Below are 20224 nucleotides of genomic sequence, written 5' to 3'. Positions count from 1 at the left end.
TCACAAGAGCTAAACTACTTCTGCTAATGAAAAGCTGTCAGAAACATCACAAGGAGAGGGCCATAGTCCTTTCTTAAGGATGCACACCATTCCTGTTATGATCATGGCAAAGTCTGTTGAAAGGTTTTGCAGACTTCATTTCTTCAGGTTATAATCTGTCTCTATTTAGACTCAGTTTTACCCAGTTTCTCCTCAGGGCAAGTACAGGGTAACTGAGAATTAAGAGAATAGGCTTAATTACTCAGTAGTAATTTCAGTGTTTCCTTGAAGGCTGCAATTACCTTCTTCTCACATCCAGAAAGTGAGAAAGGTCAGAAGCGATCAACCAGGTCACGTTGCGTGGAGACATCATAGGCAGAAAGGATTAGTCTCATTCAGAAAGGACAGCATAGCATGACTGCCGAAGGGCTGCAACAATGCTCTGCAATCTCAGGACCTCAACGTACACTGGTCAGTTAACATGAAGAAAGTCTCTAGAACTTGGCCCAGCTTTGATGGAGAAAGACCAAACAGCACTTTAAGGTGCCCTCCAGCCTAAATTAACCCAAAGCTGCAAGCCTGCATGAATCTATGTCTTTCTTGGCATACAGCTCCTCTACACATCCCAGATTTCTAAAGAACATAACTGAATCTCTGTTCAACTTTATCATGTTGGTAGTAAATATAACACCTTGATATATCAGACACCTTTTTCCACTAAGTGAGGCCCGCCAGCTCCTATAAAATCCCAGGATGCAAGGACTTTTTATATTTCCAAGAGTCTCAACACCTGGAATCATTTGATTCATTCACTTTTCATTTATCCGTAACAACGTTGGAGAAAATAAAAAACTTGAAATAACTTATATTAGAGATTTGGAAAACAGAAGACAAATGAAACCAACCAACCAACCCACCCAAGGTGCTGAGAGCAGGCATTTATCACTATTTCAGATGTCCAGGAATATACAAAACATCATCATAGGTTCAAGATACAGAAGACAGGACAAGATATCAAAGGCCACCAAGGATAACCCAAAACACCATCCAACACCCACAATGTTCCCCTAAGATATCGCTGTTGCTAATACAAAGGTCCTACTCATGATTATATTTCCTCAAGTTTACAATAATGTTACAGTTTTTATGCAGTTAGGTACCAAAGCAATGCCAAAATGGAAAAATGAAGATTTCAATGTGAACTCTAGATCATAGCAGTTCAGCAGCTAAGAGAAAATAGTCTTCCAACAAATATTCAGTACGTGTAAAAAAAAAAATACTACTGCACTGCTTTTTTTTTTTAAAATGATTATCATAAATGAAACTGGCAACCATGAAATCAGTCACCTTTTATATAAAATTAAAACTGAAGAGTAATTAGCCTTTTTTTATCCTATTCTACTTACTGCCTTAGCAAATACACTGTTTTATAAATAATAATAAAAAAAAAAATCTATCTTTTGTCTCCCTTTTCATTACCTAATTAGCTTTTCCTTTTCTAAGTCTCAATGTAAATAAAATACTTATCCATTTACGTTTGCCACTTACATACACAAATGTTGACTGAATCCCTTGCAAAAAGTAACAATTACTCACTAAAAACAGTTTTTTTCCCCAATTCAGAACAAACATTTTTGTGGCCCTCACGCATTCCAGCAGATTATTTCAAACAAAGCAGTCCAATAAGTCTATAGGTTTATTCTATTCAGACTGCATTAATCTGTTGCATAATCTTTTCTCTCTTTGCTTCGTACATTTCACTTATTCTGCAAATACTTTCAGCAAACGTTTCCTCACCTTTAATGTATGATCTACAGATTATTTCTCAAACAGTAAAAAAAAAAAGCTATTATGAGTTGTCACTGTTATTATTACACAGTAATTAATGTGAAAATGTATCTACAGTTGTGATATTACGATCTCTAGTGTGTTTAATTCATTTGCAATTTCTCACAATCACCCTTAGTTTTACTGAAATGAAACTGAAAACATCATCTACCCACTAATTAATCTTCCCTATGATAAATACAGTACATAGAGTAGCAGCTTTTCACTGAATGTTGACTGACAACTCACGATTCATAAATGTTTAGGTCTAATTTCCCTAAGAAAACAGATAGTAAGGCAGTGCAAAAGGAAGAGAAGCTATAAAAACATAAAAGCATATATTATATTGTTAAAATTCTCATCCCAGAACTCACTGATTCTCCTCCACGAATGTGGAGAAATTCTATCAATCTGCTTTTCACATAATCTATCCAAGAAATAACAACCTCTTGTTATTCCAGCACCACTGTCAGAAAGACAGAGAGAGATGTCTTTCTGGCCAAATGAGAAAGCCTTGTGATGCCATCTCACCCTTCTGCCCTGAACTTCTGATTCTGAGGCAGTTCACCAAGATTATTATAGTTCTTATACATTCGTGGGAAAATGTGTAGTGGATCCAAACCTGGCCATGCCTTTTTTTTTTTGTAGCAATTCCCACTAATTCCTGGTATCCTGTAGCCTGTGTCTTGCTTACGATTAACTTCAGTGCTAAGGGAGGCATGAACTGTGACTGGAGTTTTCCCCACATTGTTTAAATATATCGAAGGATTCACTAAAGTTATTTCAAACCTATTAAAGAAAGAGTTGTCACTGAAGCCTTCTCTTTACTTGAAATATTTATAAGATCTCCTTATTTTCACAGAACCTCTGAAACTTAAAAATTGTTGTGACCATTCCTTTGAAGTGGACTTTCAGTTCCAGTTCCTGAAAAATATATTCCCTATAAGAATCTCTTTCCCCCATAGGAATCAGTATTGCAAATATGGACTTAACAAGCACACACCGTATACGAAAACACAAAATATTTCAGTCACTTTATAAATTAAAGACTTGCTCTTTTTCACAGATTTCCCCTCCTTGCTTAATACATGATTGGCTCAAGCAAAAAGCCCAAGCAAAATATTTCCCACAGCAAAAACTTTGGTCCATTTACATATTGTCATTAAAATGGGAACACAAAAAAAAAAAAAAATCAAAAGGTAACGCTGGCCTAAAGCTTCACCTACTACCTCACTTACTTATCAAAAGTTCCTGCTCTCCTGCTGGCCTGCTTTCTGGCTCTTGTCTTGTGTCCAGGGTTGCTGTTCTGGATAACCAGATTGGCATCCCAAGAGATCTTTCCATCTAGCTCATAATGTTAACCGGAATGTCACTGCAACAAGCACAGTTCTGTTGGCAACTCCTGCTGTTTCTTCTCTGCATTGCTTTATAGCATAATAAATACTGTATGTCCTTGAATAACATAATGCACTGTATGAATAAATCACCGTTTTAAGAGAAGCCTAGGATTGTAGCAGTTACTCTACAACACAAATGACTTTCTCAATTTCATCATCCTCTACCAGCATACACAAGTTTTTCCCTCAGAGACTACTGAGAATATACTGAAAGATTTGTGTTTTTTTTTTTTAATAATGAATGGACTTATAGAATTGTCCAGCATTAACAATCATTATTTTGGTTTCTTTTTTGCCAGTAACTTTTAATGGAATTTGTTGTAACTGCTATTTGATTATATTCTGTGGTACTTAATATATTGTTCTAAATTATATCTTTGTTGCTTTTTCTTTTTAAACATAATGGCAAATTAATAAAGTTTTCTATCTAGTTTTTTCAAGTGATGACTATGTTTATGGTATGTTTACTGCATCTACATGTAAAAGCTTTTTACTATTTCAGAAAAAAAGACAATTAACAGTTCTAGAGGTTCTGGCAAAAGATTTAAGCAGTATAAATAAAACACTGTTTCATTCAATTTCTATTAGAAAGAAAAACTGCTGTCCCAGAGTACTACCATTAAATATAATCATACTGCCCATGTTAAGATACACGGTTGCCCAAATTAACAAGTCTTAGCATTTCTGGTGTTCTTTACTGAGCCTTAGATTTCAAATCCCTGATGATCATGCTGAAATGCAAGACACACACCTGATTTAAATCATCAACTTATATGTCTTCTGTTTCTGCTGACTGAAACTTCAGAAATCCTTTGACCTTGTGTACAATGCCAGGGGTCACCTTGCATAAGAAAAATCAAATGTGTCATACTGATCAACCTCTGTTCCTAAATTCACATAAATGTTTCTCAGGAAAACATAGGAATGTCAGCTTCAATAATTCTGTGCTAATTCTGTTTTGTCTCACCAATTATTCTACATCCAGCTAATAGGTCTCAGATCAAAATCTAGAAACTATCAACTTCATTTAGACTGAAGAGATGATTTTCTTTTCTCTTTCCCTTTTCTCCCCAGTCTGCTCATTTTCAAGACTGAGATTACACTCTCCTCTCTTTTGTTCTGCATTGCTATGAGCCTGAATCCAGTCCTTGTTAAAGCTCTTTCTCTTTTGGTACTGTAATTTTTATATTATGATAGTATAGTTTAGAGAGAGTTTTATTATGAGTAATAAATATTTCTAAAATCATTCAGGCATCCAACAATTGTTTTTACTTTATGTCACTATCACATTATGAAAGATCATAACGGTTAGAGGCCAAATGCATTTCTAAATTAATATAAAATTTATAGCCTTCCATTAATTGGGCAAAGTAATAAAGGATTGACTAATGAATGGTTTCTAGATATTTCATGCACTTCTAGCATACTTAAATATTTCAATATATATTTGATCCCATAAATCATATAAAAATGAATGCACTGAATACTTGATGTTTCTCTGCTAACGCATGCACACAAGCTTCTATAGAAGCACTGTAAAACTCACAAATAACTCAGTACTGGTATGTTAGAAATATGTTAGAATTTCTGTTAGAGGCATGGAAGGTAATCATAACTGACAAGAATATACTTGCATTTCTTCTAGCTCTCAGAGATAGTTTAAAAAAGATACTACTGTTAATGCAATACAATAAAGTATATTCAGTATCATTCTGTGTGAATAAAATGCCAGTACCATTTCAAAAACCCACTTTTACATTTATCTCAGATGTCAATAAAATTTTGCATAATCACAAAATAGAGCTCTTGAAATAAAAGGTGAAACAGTTATGTGTTCTACCTTCCCATTACTGTAGTCTCTATCACCTATTTCCTCTCTTTTTTTGCTCTCTTCTACAATTTTTTTTTCAGGATTCTCATTCCCTTTTTCTTTATTTTCTAAAACTTCAAATTAAGAAAAGCTTGTTTCCATAAATAAGTTTAAAACCAGAAAAGCTTTTTTAAATTTATAGTGGATTTTTTTTTTTTCCAAAGTCAGAGTTGGACAAAGAAGTATGACAAAATCATGAAATAGCACCAAAAATCAAGTGCTTTCTGAAAGCCAAAAGCTGCTTGTTACCAATACTGAAATTATGGACTTCATTGTTCAACAATCAATCTTCTCAGAAAACAAAACATTTTTCTACCTTACCACTCAAAGGACACTCCCTTTTTACTCAAACAGCATGAACAAGAAAATAACGTGCTTGGGAATTAAATAAACCTCTCCCTCTTATCAAATCATACTCCTTCAATGGAATCAAACCATCTTGCACTCATTCCCTCTAATACCAAGAGGAAAATACTTGCTCTAAAATTCCAGTAACTTATTCTTGTTTATTTCATTATCTAGGTTTTAAAACATTCATATGAGTTTTCTAATTATGTTAATTTTGAAATAATAAATCAATTATTCACAAGCAAATGCAAAAAGTGCTAAAAACCAAGCTGCAATATCCAGATACAGTTACTCCAAAAAATTGCATTTTTTTTTATCATTTTTTCAGAGTTCATCTTTATCTGTTTGCAATACATCCAGCTTCAACCAGACATTGCTAAGGTTGAACTTCTAAACAGAGTCACATTTCTTTACGGTGGAGTGCTTTTATTTAGGGATCCAAATCTAGGAGTCTGAAAGGTATCTCAATTTAGCTTTGTTCTGTATTTACTATAACACTGCCACTCCCCATGTGTCATGGTTTTGTGATTTTCTGTTGTTGGTATTCCACATCATAACATCATGTAGTGAATGTACCCGGTTCTCAGAAGAGAAGGACTACTACATTCCCCACGGTACTTTGCTCCTCTGTTACCATTTTCCAGCCGGAGGGAAAAGATAAAAGCTCACAGTATAAAAACTTGCAGATCACAAGACCTCATCCTTTTTCCGCCCGTCTCTCGTCCTGGCAGCACCTCGCTCTCCAGCCATCTTATTGTCGGTAGTAGAGTAAGGCCTACCTTGATTTTGGGACATTCTCTCTCTCTGTATTGGATTTATCAGCTTAAATTGTAATTATATTGTATTATAGTGTGTTGTTTTGCATTCCAATATCTTATTTAGTAAATTAGTTTGTTTCTCCTCAGATTGTTGCCGCTGTTCTTCGCTCTCAGGGCTATCTCCTTACCCTTTTTCCCCTTTTCCCGGGGTGTGGACCCGTGGGTCCCCCGTCCCCTTCGTCACGGAACCGGGCCGAACGCCTGTAAACCGTTGACACCATGTCATTTAATTTTCCTCTTTAATTAAGATCCCAAATAATTTCTAATTTCCTACTGAATCAGAAATTCAGACTAAAACTCAGTATTCTTGCCACAAATTGATCCTTAAATTCTTAATTTTGCTGCATGCTGCAGTATACTGCAATGTGCAGTACAAATCATTGCTTTATCAGTACAGCACATAAGCTGAGAACCACTTGCTCAGCATTGTTTTTGTTAAAAAAAAAAAAACAACTAAAACAACAAAAAAGTGGGTCTCGTTGGTGAAATAAAACATCTACCTAGTTCATTATTTCATTTCTGACATCAGCAAACGAAGGACAGTCAAACAGAAGAATAAAATATGCAGATAATGGTAATTTTCACAAAATCTCTGAAGAATGAGAGATTTAAACTTATTCTGTTTTTGTTAGCCTTTGGTACGTTCTCCATGCATTTTACAGGAACTTCTTAAACTTCTAGCGTCCATATCATATGGTAAAGTACTCCATAGGTTAACCACAGATTACGTTGTCAGTAAGAATTTTTCTTCAGCTTTTCCACTTGTCTCTAGCATTTGATTCAGGCCGCCAGCAACTTTCTTGTGTAGGTTAAATGACAGTCTCTGTAGCTGATATTCAACCTGCATCTCCACTTTATGGACACCTTCTACGTTAGTTTTCTGGACTTCCCCTCTTATTACTACCTAGAATTGACACTCTGGCAGTGAAGAAAAAAAAAAATCGGAAGCTGGAAGATTCTTGTTACCCATGCAAAGATATAATGCATTTGCACTTCGTACTACTCCACCTTCACATGAATGAGTACTTTCACAATCATGCTTCAGAAGATTGCAGACCACTCTTCAGCATCCTTCATAACATAGTACTTGTTTATCATATGTCTATTATTTACCGAAGTCTATCCAGCATACTGCATATAATACAAATAAAAACTTGTCGTGTTTCTAATGCTCAAAAAAGATTTAATTCACATATAATATCAGCGAGAGAATGTTTTTTCAAGAACAACAAGCAAAAAGCTCTGCAGGATTGTGTTTTTGAAATGGCATACACATCATCAAGATTGGTTTACAAACAGTAATTGTAAATCAAGTTGTTAACTGCTAACCTGACACTTGATGTTTTTAGATTGTACATATAAGAGAAAAAAAACAGACAAAAAAACCACTGAGACTTAGAGCATACAAAATTAGGCTTAGAAGCACTTGGAAGTGTGAACACATCTCCTGAAATACTTCTCACATCTTTTTAAACAGAGTGCACTACAGGTATTCAGCCTAGTAAGTTACAAAGTTGTTAGATAAGAAATTTAAAAATGTTTCTTGTAAAACAGACAGAATACATTATGTAAAATCATTAATTTTTGTATCAATATGCAATTTGTATATTGAGAATTTGCTAAATGTTGAAGCAATACTTAAATATTTTGCAATACTTTGCTCTGAAATTGTTTATTGATCTTAAGATTGCTCAGATGAACCCCTGAGAATTTCTGACAATGAATACTTACAGCTTGGCAGAATATTTCAGCAAAGCAGTTTGAGGAGCTCAGATCACTGTATCCTATGGCATTATCCATCTGTATTTTCACTTTCATTGAAGCAGTGATTTAAGAACGTTTGAAATCTTTATGCAGCTTGCCTTTATAAGCCTGCTCAATCAAAGTTCTTATCATGTAATTCACTATACTCTTGCTTTACATAAGCAACTCAGTACTCTCTTGAACTTTAGACAGTCTGAAATCATTTTATTCATACACACCATGATTCGAAAATCCATACTTCCCTTCATACTATGAAAATGATTTTTTAATTAGAATAGTAATAAAAACCTTGATCTGCCACTGAATTGTATTTTCTTGAAAGTAAATGCTTTGCTAACCCTCAGTTAGCCATAGATTATGGCACTATTAAATCTTAAAACAGAAGCATAGTGGTCCTTTGACAGGCTAAATCTCAGGTAACAATACATAGCAGGACATTTCCTTTTCCACAGTTTATGATAACAACTAGAGATCAGAACACACCCATTAAAAAAATCAGAAGTGATGAGAGTTCACAGAAAGCACACTCTCCAAAACTTTTGTATCTGTCATGGACTCTGTGTTGCAAATACTCCTAACTTTTTTGGCAGTCCACCACATCCTGCTTACATACTGCAAAGGAGTACGATCCTTCTGTAACCATGACAAAGGGAACTCCACAGCAGCAATCTGTAAATAGGATTTCTTTAGCCAGAAGGGAAACACAGCATAGCCAAGAAAAAAGGAAAAGGAACTGTGAGTTTTACTCACGTACTGAGTAAAATCATGCTGTGTTTCCACGCTAATGTCATGTTTATTTCCAAAAACCGTAACAAAGGCTCAGTGTTTTTACTTTTTTTGTTGTTGTTATTTTAATTCTTTCCGTTTCCAACTCACCCTTTCACAGATCTGTTCACCAAAATGCAGTAATGGAAACAATTCATTTTAATTGTTACTGTGTAGCAATTACTTTAGCGCTGAAGTACCCACCAAAATTACTTTTTTTTTTTTTTTTTTTTTTTTTTAAAGTAGTTATCTTTCCAGAACATGTAAGAATGGTAAGATCTCCCACCATAGTGAATGAAATGGAAAACAACAAAACATCATCTGCCTTTCTGGTTCTTTCCACCAAAACTTCTGAGATAACAAAAAAAAAAAAAAAAAAAAAAGTGCTTTGTTGACTCACACTGGATTCCAGCTTCAGTAATTCTACATCATCTTTTAAATTTTAAAATAACTTGTCTCTTTTAATAATAAATTATGTTCTCTTTTAAGCATTCTAATGTATTCATATAAAATTGCACTCAAAGTACTAATAATAATAAATACTCAAGCTAGTTATTGAATCAAAGTAATTGAAAACACTTTGCAAGTCATTTATAAAATTCAAGAATTAGAGCAAGGCTATATAGAGCTAAGCATAAAGAAACAACCTTTTTCCTTTATAGTCAGCCATTAAATCATGGAAGAGGAAAGCAAACAAAAACAAAAGACGAACCCAAAAAGAAACTCAAAATACAAACAATTTACATCTCTATATACAAAAAAAAGCCTATATCAATCTGCCCAAATTCACAGGCAAGTTTTTATATTCTTAACTATTCACTGTACATTTCTTCCTTTAACTACTTTAAGAAGAACAAGATCAGTAAGAGCTATCATCGTTCGGTAAAAAAAAAACAACTCTAAAGTATGTATCTTAACAAATAATTTGACAATAACTATTCCAAATAAATGCATTTTTTAAATTGTAAGTTCATCCAATGGAGCTAACAGATTGTAGTCTCCTCTACTACTCCCCTGTAGAATGGCCAAATCTTCAAATAAGGCATAAATGAATTGTATATGCCTGAAAACAATTAATAAAATGAGAAAGGACCCTGTGAAGCATGAAAAAATTACATATCTCATTACATATGACAAAACATGGCGCTGGTTGTTTGTTCTATTTAAAATGTAACAGACATGAAATTCTCAACATTCTTAGAGAAATCTCTTCACAATTTGTTATATTTAACTATGTGGCTGTAGCACAAGTAAAACACAACAACAACAGCAGAGCAGCAAGGTGCAAGGCTGCAGCAAGTGAGAGTTTCCTCAAATGCAACAGCCACAGGCGCAAAAACAAAGGAAAGAAACTACTTACCTTCAGAAGACTTCAGGGAGGCAGGGATCTCCAGTGAGACACCCTCACCACCACTGCCAATCCTTACCTGACGTCTGGGAAGGGGTGGATCCTGGCTCCACCCCTTCTGGTCACTCAGGTGCATTGCATGCACCTGAGCTCCCCTGAGCTGGCTCTGCCCTCCCACCAGGTGCTCAATTACTTGTTCAAGCTGTGACTTAGCATTTCTGCTACAATGGCTAAGTAAAAAGAAATTTACTCTGAGTTTCTCAGGATTGATGCTAAACTGAATGCTTTATTGGCAGGAGGGGCACATGTCACAGTGTATCTAACGTTTTGTGTGTAACAATGAATCTTTAGACAAGCCGCATTAGACTACCCTTGTCAAGAAAGTCAGCCAAATTTCTATTACAGTCAAGAGCCTTTGTATGACATCCGCTTTGTAGTTGTGCCACTACTTTTGTATTGCTGCTAGCAGTATCATTTATATTCTACTTCTGTGAGATTTCCTGATTTTTATTTTTTTGATTGTATCTAGAAATACAGTAAAGTATGACCATCAGACATATATATGAAACCCCACTAGTATTGCATATTTTGGGCAATTTTAATTTTTCTATCGGTCCCCCAAAGGACACACAAATACATTATTCACAATTTTGATAAAAAGTTGGTACTGTTGTATGACTTTTGCTTAAAACATTTGATTTCTTCAGTTAAACCTAGGTGAAACTCAAACTTCACATCCAATATTCTGACTAATAAGAAAATACTCTGCCATACATGATACATATCATATATATATCCTATTCTTTCTTATCTTCCTATTTCTTATTTATTATAACTTGCAAATGTGCTAGGTCTAATTTAGATCACAATGACATGAGCCAGGCTGCTCTTGTACATGGATTTCTATTGATTTCAGGATAGAAATTCTGTACAAATGAATATTGGATTCCAGGCACATACTGTAATTTATTATCATACTGAGTAACCATATAAATCATAAAAATAGAAGGGAAAGAAGATACCATGACATTTCATTATTCATACAGACTGTTGCTGTCTTTAAGTAACTAAAGTTTGCACAAGTGATTCGATATCTTTCTAATTACTGCTAAATAACAAAGCATTACTGTTTGCTCTGAACTATAAAATTAACTTAGGCTACTTTATTTGCCCTATTTGTGACAAAGACAACTGCTGATGCATTAGGCTTTTTTCCTTTTCATCTAATGACTTTGTGTTGTTAATGTTTCTGAACTCTAATACATAAAATTAACATTTTTTCTTTTTCTTCCAGTTAAAAATGAATTCACATCAATAGTTCTCTACAAAGTATCTGCTATTCAAGCAAGAAAAATTGAGCTGATCTAAAAATTGAGCTTTCTTTTGATAAACTTTTAAGAATCCAAAATTGTCTTTTATTGAAAGACTCACTTTTATGTCATACCAGATTACACATGAAACACTGATAAAAGCCAGTAATGGAAATGAAGCTAATTCCATTTTCATGAAAGTAAATATTTGGTAAAGTTTCCTGAGATGCTTCTTCTGACCTATTTGTTCAGTGAATTGCTGTCTAGTAAACACTGTACACTCAGCTAAAACACATTATTATTATTTAATAGAAGGTAAACCTCCACAAACTGAATATCAATATAAATAATACAAATGTAATTAATAAAATATCCATTCTCACCTAACCTATCACAAAGCTTGAAGTTGATGTCACCCTATTTTACACTCTCTATAGTAATCCTAAGCATTCACTTCAAATATTAAAACTCTCAAAAGAAGATGCATGAATGTTACTTTAACTGATTTCAGAATCACTGCAGTGAATGGTAAAAGATACTGTAGCCAGCTCACACTTTAAAAAAAAAAAAACAAACATAAGACAATTTATCTTTGGCATGCTGGATGGCTCACCTAAAGAGTCATGTTATGCATCTATGCCCCTTGTGCTGACTCTTAATAAGTCCTGTTGCTTCATGAAACAAATCTGAAGCAATGAGATGAATGAAAAAAAAAAAAACAGTGACCTTGTACGGGCAAATAACTCTTTTTGTTCTCAATGCTTCTTAGTAAAATAAGCATTGTACATAGGCAGTTTTCCCCAAGCATTCAAGTTTTAGATACTACAGCACAATTTTCCAAAGCTGTAAATACAAGACCATGTTAAAATTGTTTTAAAAAACTGTGTCTATAGAAAAATCCAATTTTTACAGCCTTAAGTAGAGTGCAAAGTATTTAGTCTCATTTTTCTGTTGGGAATTTTACTCATATTCTGCCATTAAATCTGCATAACTAAACAAATATAAAAATGAAAAATCCATGTTTTATTAATCAAAGATAATTTGTAACAATAAACACTGAAGTGTACAGATACACATCTCAAGAATAAAATATTTAAAAGCTGCATCATCCACCAAAAACAAAATAAAACCCCAAAACAAAACAAACAAAAAAACCAAAAACCACCCACAATAATCTACACATCAAATGAAAGCAATTCACATTTGCTAAGAAGAGCTGTTGGATAGCACTGTTTTAGACAATACCCTCCTAATTTTTAAAGGAAGATGCCTTTGCACAAGATGCCTTGTACTATAAAATATCTTACCAATACATCTGATATTTGGCTGTTTGTGGAATCTGTTGTCATGCATGTATGTTACAAATAATAGATGTGTTTTTGATTTCAGATTAGCTAGCTAGCTGTCTTTCTAATGTGGGTTGACAGATTTTGATGTTTTCCCTTTAAGGAAAAAAAATAAAAAAGCAAGGAGATAACAGAAAAGATTTACAGAAATTATTTACGATTCTGCACATTAATCACAGTACAGTAAATTAAACCTACACTATACAAGGTCTGATAGATTAGAATGGAATTTGTTTTCTTTTTCCCCCGTAAGATCAAGAAAGAAAATTAAAAATATGAAATGGTATTAGAAATACTTAAAATGAATTCATAATTGTACTTTGAACAGCAACTATGTGACACACTCAAAACAGAAGAAAAGTAAATCGTTCACATTCTCTTTCATTCCAAATGAAAGAGGACATAAGTTTTACCTAAAAGCCACCAGTTTCATAAAGCAGTGGTATCACACAAAAGTTTAAAAGTGAAATTAAAAACAGTACATAGTCAATCATGTAAATAAGAATCTGTGTGCACGTGTCTATGGTGTGTGCTCATTTTAGCTAGCTTCTAATTTTCTAAACTTCTTTCAAAGCAATTATAAATCTAAACAGAAAAGATCCTTAAAAGAATATGCAGAAATTTTATAGTAATTTTCAATACAATTTCTGATAGGGATGATATCTAAAGTTTGAGATTAAAAGATAAAAAGACCGTGCTCACATACCTATTAAAAAGGAATATCAGAAATCCAACCAGAAGTTTGGACAACTTACCTACAATATGACCTATACGTGATCTGTTTGAGAGACTGCATGAATTTGAAACCTTAGTCTCTGATATCTTGACTAAGACTCTTAATTATTAATAATTAATGATTTTATTGCCTGCTCTGGACTTTCTCGCATTCATCCCCAGATGGGACATCAAGTTCTTGAAAACTAAAAGTTTGAGGAATGTAGAGTAACAGTTTTCAACCAAGATTTGTTCCTCTAAAAATGAGACCTTTTTACAATATAAATTAATAACAATATATGATTGCCACTGAAATAATTGAAATGTGCAGATGTGACATATTTATTAAAAATGCAGCAGCTGAAACTATCATATCATAATACTATTTATTCAAAATCTAAAAACCAACAGCTGCCTTTGTAAAATAAAAGTTGTCTGTTAGCCATACAACTAAATTATTGTTGAGAAGAGATAAGTACAGTTATTATTAATCTACTTCATAAATTTCAAATGCTAATCTCTACAAATGGGATGTCTCAATAAAAATTAGAGAAGACATGGAAAAGAGCTTCTTGTTATTTCTATTTGGAAGTGTGCTGAACTGCCATGAACAAACCATGTGTATAAGCCCCAGCAACACTGAAAGTCAAATATCTGAAAGATTTCCTTGCTCTTCCAGAGCAAAAAAAACCAATTATTTAATCTGCTTGTTTGATCAATTTTTCAACATGCAAGTCTTAAGGACAATTTCAGTTTCATTGCCTGTCTTCCTATGAAATCAACTGCCTTATGCAAGACCTCATCTCCCTTCTTTGTTAATAAAAAGAATCCAAGACAATAATCTCAGAGTCATAATATAACTTTTACAAGCAAGGCCAGTATATTCATAAAATTTCTCTACTGAAAAATCTACAAATTGAACTCAGAAAGGCTTCAATTGTGCCAGTTGGCCAGTAGCTTCAGCTGAACAGTTAAAAATAGAAAGTCAGCAGCTAACACACTGACTAGTGCAATTGTCAGCCAGCAATGACAAACTCATGCCCTGGGTTTTCATGATCCCTTCAAGGAGTACACTACTATTATTTTTATAAAAAGCTCAATATTGGCTGATGCTAAAATGGCAAAGAATTTAAAATAATATCAAAATGTCAAAGCAGTTCAACAATTATTTTATCAGGGCTAGAGTCATCTTTAGTGCTTTTTAAACAGTTTAACAAAAGTATTTTCCCTTTCAAATGGTTCCAAGCTGTATTTCAGATTTGCTATCACTGCTGAAATATAATAAAAAATTTTCCTAGTTTGCATCTATCTCTATATACTCACATGCAAATGGAAGAAATATATGTACATTTCAAAGCTACTGCATTATTTAAATACATGAAATTAAGCTTAATAAACAGAATTATTTTATTCTCAGAATGTTTGTAGCTAATAACATAATACCTTCAGACTTGACAGAAATTTCCCAGAAGTCCTCAAGTGTGCATATGTGTAGACACAAGGGTAAAGATTTTCCTGATTATCAATTCTTTAACCCATATGGAGACAATAATCTGAAGACTAAGCAGTCCATTACATACCAGGAGAAGAATATGGGTATTTTTCAATGGATAATTAACAAAATGATCCAAAACTAACAACATAATCCAAAGAAAAGCTATTTATAAAAGCAGAAGCAAATACTGACAGACATTTTCATTCTTTCTGCTTTAAGTGATATCATACACATACAGCTATTATCTATAGCTTTATAATATTAAATAATTTATTGTAATGTAATTCAATTACAATATTTTTAAACAACTCCTTAGTAAATACATGCATTATAAGATATACAATATAAAGTATGAACATTCATTTTTACATCGTAAACTGCATATCTATATTACGTGTTCTGTTTTCTGGAATAGTTTAACCACAGATCATTCTATGAATTTATATAAAAGTTGGAAGGCAAAACCTAATTAGTCCTATAGCAATACATTTTGTTAAACAAAACCAGGAAATATTTTGTCATGAGAAGAAAAATGCTTAATAATTTCATGCCAAATCTGATAAGATTCCCCCCCCCACAAAAAAAAAAAAATCAGTAAAAATTATCTGGTGGTAGTATGATCAGTAAATAAAAAGGATTCTGTTACTCTTAATTACATAATTATTTGGAAATAGTTTTCGGGTTTTTTTAGATTGTTCAAAACATAAGTAGGATTTTTCATTTCTAAGGTAGTTAAAGGGTATATTCTATTCCAAAACAAGCAGTGTTCTCAAGCATATGTAACTTATTTTTGTTTTCATATGAAAGAGAAATGATATGTTTATATTCTGTTTTCAGAATTTCTTTATACATACACATTTATACATGACTATAATAAAGGGGAAAAATTAATTTTAATTTTCTAATTGGAGGGCTAAAAATTCATACATACTAGTCAGTGGCATATTATTTATCTGTATTTGTAACAAAGTCATGACTCTTAAAGACTAACATAAGCTTTGTTATTTTTCAATTGTAACATATACTCACAAAATACTGAATTTTGTAATTAACAGGATAACATTTTAAACTCTTAACTCAATGTCTGAATAATTATTATTACAGGTACGTGCATCTCTCAAGCTACTGAAATAAAGTCTTCAGCACAAAAAGCCGTACACAGAAAACTCAGATAATCCAGATGTTTCCTGCACTAGATTCCTGCACTGATTCAGTGATTCTCTACAGAACTTAAGCTTTGTAAAAAACTTTGATGAATAGAAAAAAAAAAATGATTTCCAAATCACTTCTTATTTTTACTTTAAAAAATTGCAGGATCATTAATCTGAATAGTGCTACATTGTCTTACAGTGTGGAAGGTCAAACATTTCTCAGGTATGGAAGTGGGTCCAAATGTTTTATTGAAATGTAAACTTCTGCACAAAGAAAAATGACGCACTATTTAAAACATCTTCTTAACATTTTTAATTTTCTGTTGTTAATTCTCTACTAGATAAACATCAGACTGTTTTGCTGAAGTCAACAGATGCCTAGTCATGCTTCTAATACAAATAACAAAAGCATATGTAGATGACATGTTTTGCAAGAACATTATGCTAAAAAAAATTGAAATAAACAAAAACTTCTATCAAGTTCTTCAGTACATTAATATTGAAGTCATATAGTTGTCGAAATATGAATACAATGTACTTATCCACTGTTGGAAACTCAGACGTAGCTCTGTATTTGTATAATAGTCTCACCAGGCAATGTTCTCATGTAATCCTTTGAATTACAGAGCATTATCAGGTACAGAGCAAGTGTATTTAAGGCTGGATTTTGGCAGTTTTTTATTTCCAGTAAACCAATAGAGAACTGAAATGTGGTGTGACCCTAGTAATTAAAAATACTATTAGCTAAATCAAAAGGTTGCTTCTGAATGTCAAAATTGAGAGAGAAAGACTACACTGATTATAGCAAAATTGCCATTTTAATCTTTTGATGTGCTAAAAGAGACTGCATCACAGTCAGTTAGTGAACATACCTACCCTTTTTACTTGAGTAAAGCTTTGAGAACAGCTGGGCATATAACACAGTCTCAACTAACACTGACATTTTATCAGGTAGGTATACATTTGAAGTACAGATGCTATAAAATGTCATTGTTGTAAAAGCTTCCAGATGGAGAACGTCTCATATAAGCCTTTGGCTTTTATACCCACCTACCTGATCTAATCAACATCAAAACCAGTTTTCTGTATTCTAGCTGAAACAGAGTTCAAAGGACCAGTAAATTTGAAAAATAGTAACAACTTAAACTGAAAGCACGTTCCCAAGTTGAACCCAACTAACTCATTTTCCCCTTTAGAGAAAATATACCATACAGGATAGACAGAACAAACTCCTACTGATTACACTCAGTGGTGGCAAGAAACAAATAGACAGCTGGGTCAGCCAACATACACATTTTCTTAGCAAAATCTAAGATCCAAGCATATTTTCAGAGAATATAGTAAACAAATCATAGAATCAGAGTATCAAAGAATCATAGCATGGCTTGGGTTGGAAGGAATCTTAAAGATAATCCAGTTCCAACCTCTGTGCCCTGGGCAGGGTTGCCACCAACTAGATCCAGCTGCTCAGGACCCCAATTCAACCTGGCCTAGAACACCTTCAGGGACAAGATATCCACAGATTCTCTGAGCAACCTGTTCCAGTGCCTAAAATAGGGCAAAGATGCACTTACATAAGAATATATACAAAAAGTATAAACATAAGAAGTATGTGCCATTTCTAATCCAAAAATTCAGGATTTGTGTATAATATGACAAAGATAATTGAAACTACAAGTTATTACTAGAAGAAATAGGATACATAAAGTCACTGTGATACTTACCACTGTGAAATTCATAACCTTCAAAATCCATACTGTCATTGCTAAGTTAACAATCATGGTAACCAACAGCAGAAGTACAAAGAAGTATAAGCACCTCTTTCGCCATCCATAAATCCCTACTGGGTAAAACTGAGGATTTTCAGTCCTGTTGTGTTGTGTTGCTAAAATATACTGCTCTCTTGTCATCTGGAAAAGAAAGATATAAGTAATAAAAAGTGAGCGCTCTGTATTTTACAGATTTTATTACATGAAGATTATCTGAGAACATACAGCAATCAGTTTCTATGGGCACAGAAGGGATACGTTAGTTTGGAATAAGCCATATAAATATTAACTTAATAAAAATCTAGTGTTTTTCACTATATTAAGTAAGCCTTTTGTTTAAAACTTCAGATTGGATTTCTATTCCAAACTTATCTCCAAAAAAACAGCAAAAAATGCTAAAGTATTTCACGTCTTACAATCTACTTCTGAAGACCATTTTAGAGTTCTTCTTGAGTTCATTCAGAAAAAAACACTTTGCAGAAATAAGTCATGGAACATTCATATATAAATAAAAGAAAATTGTATTATTTCCAGAAATGTTTATCATAAATTATCACTCTTTTATAATAATCAATCAATAAATGTAATAATTTATACCATCGTATATGCATTCATGTTTATATACATTTTTAAAGAAGTATGTCACCATATATACCATATTTTACAAAAGAAGAAACAAGAAAACCCTTCTAAGCTCTAATTTTCTTTTAAGATATAGAAGATATAGATATCAACAATCTCTGTTGGTTTTTTTTGGTGAACCTAAGGTCTCCTAGCAGTAACTGTTTGCAAACTACTTAAATCTTAACACTAAATCTTTTTCAGAGCAAAAATGTTTAAAGCATTTCGTAAGAAACCATGTTACATTTTCTTAACTTTTTTTTTCTAATCATCGTCTTCCTTTTACCAATACTTAAACCTACATTCAGAAGTCACACTGCCTTTAGAATGGAAGGTATTGGCTTTTCTCATGACTTAAAAATTAAGTTACATACAATTTCTTCTGGAAATGTCCATAAAAAAAAGAACAGTTTAATAACTGTTGTGCTTATGAGGTGGAAAAAACAAGCAAACAAACAAAAAAAAAGGTTATGCCATGTATTTTATAAGCTTCGCTGTTCAAAATAAACACATAAAATTATAAGTTTTGTATTTAAAGATTGCCTTTCTTTTTACTAAAATATCATGGAACAGTCTGAGCAAAAATTGGTCAGTTGTTTCAGTGAGAAATAAGAACCAAATTAAGTCCATTTGATAAATGAAACATATCAATTTCTTAAGAAAGATTTTTAAAACAACATTGTATTTCATCACCACAGCCAAGCCTCAGTCAGTATCCCTAGCATACATTGTTGAGTGTTACTTTCACATTCGTTTTGTTCCCTTCACAGAGCAGAAGTTATCTGCTGTGACTTCATTGTTTTATTTGACAAATATATTGCTACTGTCAACTCAGTACAACATTAGAAAACACTCATATTGTTCTTGGAAAGGAAACTTTGGAGAACAGCTCAAGTGCTCCATCAGCATTAATAAAACCTCCCCAAATCTCTGATTTAAGACCCCAAACTTCAGTTGGCCATTCTTAAGTCAACTGTGAGTAGGTCTTCTACAAAGCTTAATTCATGCAGTCTGTAATTTCCTTCAAAATAACTTTTATTTTTATTGGAAGTATCAAGAGAGTTTTTCTTAAATCTGTAGAATGCTTTTGCAATCTAAATAAATAAATAAATAAATATTTTAATTCCAAATCTGTTCAACATAAAGCCACAGCCACGTAGCTGCCATCCAATTTCAGGCAAGTAAATACATTTTTTTTTTGTCACCAAAAAATGTTTGTTTTTTTTTTACATGTAACATCAACTCTTTTCTACCCCAACAAAGAAAAATACATACACAAATATCAAACGTGCAATCCATTTATATTTCATTGTTATTTACCTGACCATATTAAAGTAATTGGCAACTTTCTCACTATATTTTTGTACACTCGAGTAAAAAAAATCAGCTGATTTTTAAATTATTAAGAAAAAAAATTGTTCTGGTAAACAGTACTGGATGACGTAAAAGGTACCAGGAAGAGAAAAGATACTTTATGAATATCTCCAGTGAGTACAAATGTGTTGAAAGCTGTTTTTTGTCATTTTGCTCATGAAGTAAAAAATACATAGGAAGAGGAGTAAAAGATACATTTAAATAGAATAATCTTCAACTGTAGAGATGGGGTGCCAAAAAATTACTTAACAGAAACAGTAGTGGTTATTAGAGAATGTTTACAAATGTTGATGCGACTTATGCCTGTTTGAAAATCAGGCAATCAAAT

At 32.9% G+C, this 20224-nt stretch overlaps 1 protein-coding gene across 7 annotated transcripts in view; it reads right to left on the bottom strand.

The window, feature by feature from the left end:
* The window catches only part of SGCZ (sarcoglycan zeta), a 389479-nt gene that overhangs the window by 160084 nt on the left and 209171 nt on the right, over positions 1–20224 (bottom strand). For all 7 annotated transcript variants that reach the window (XR_002438279.1, XM_021395716.1, XM_021395714.1 and 4 more), the window contains one exon: positions 17857–18042. Coding sequence is in view for 6 of the 7 variants with exons in the window: in XM_021395716.1 (XP_021251391.1) it covers positions 17857–18042 (186 nt within the window). In the remaining variant the exon portion in view is untranslated. The remainder of the gene's footprint in view (positions 1–17856; positions 18043–20224) is intronic.

Source organism: Numida meleagris, chromosome 4, assembly GCF_002078875.1.
Source record: "Numida meleagris isolate 19003 breed g44 Domestic line chromosome 4, NumMel1.0, whole genome shotgun sequence".
NCBI classification, from domain to species: domain Eukaryota; kingdom Metazoa; phylum Chordata; class Aves; order Galliformes; family Numididae; genus Numida; species Numida meleagris.
The sequence above is the reverse complement of the archived record's forward strand: the minus strand, read 5'-3'. Positions and strand labels throughout refer to the sequence as shown.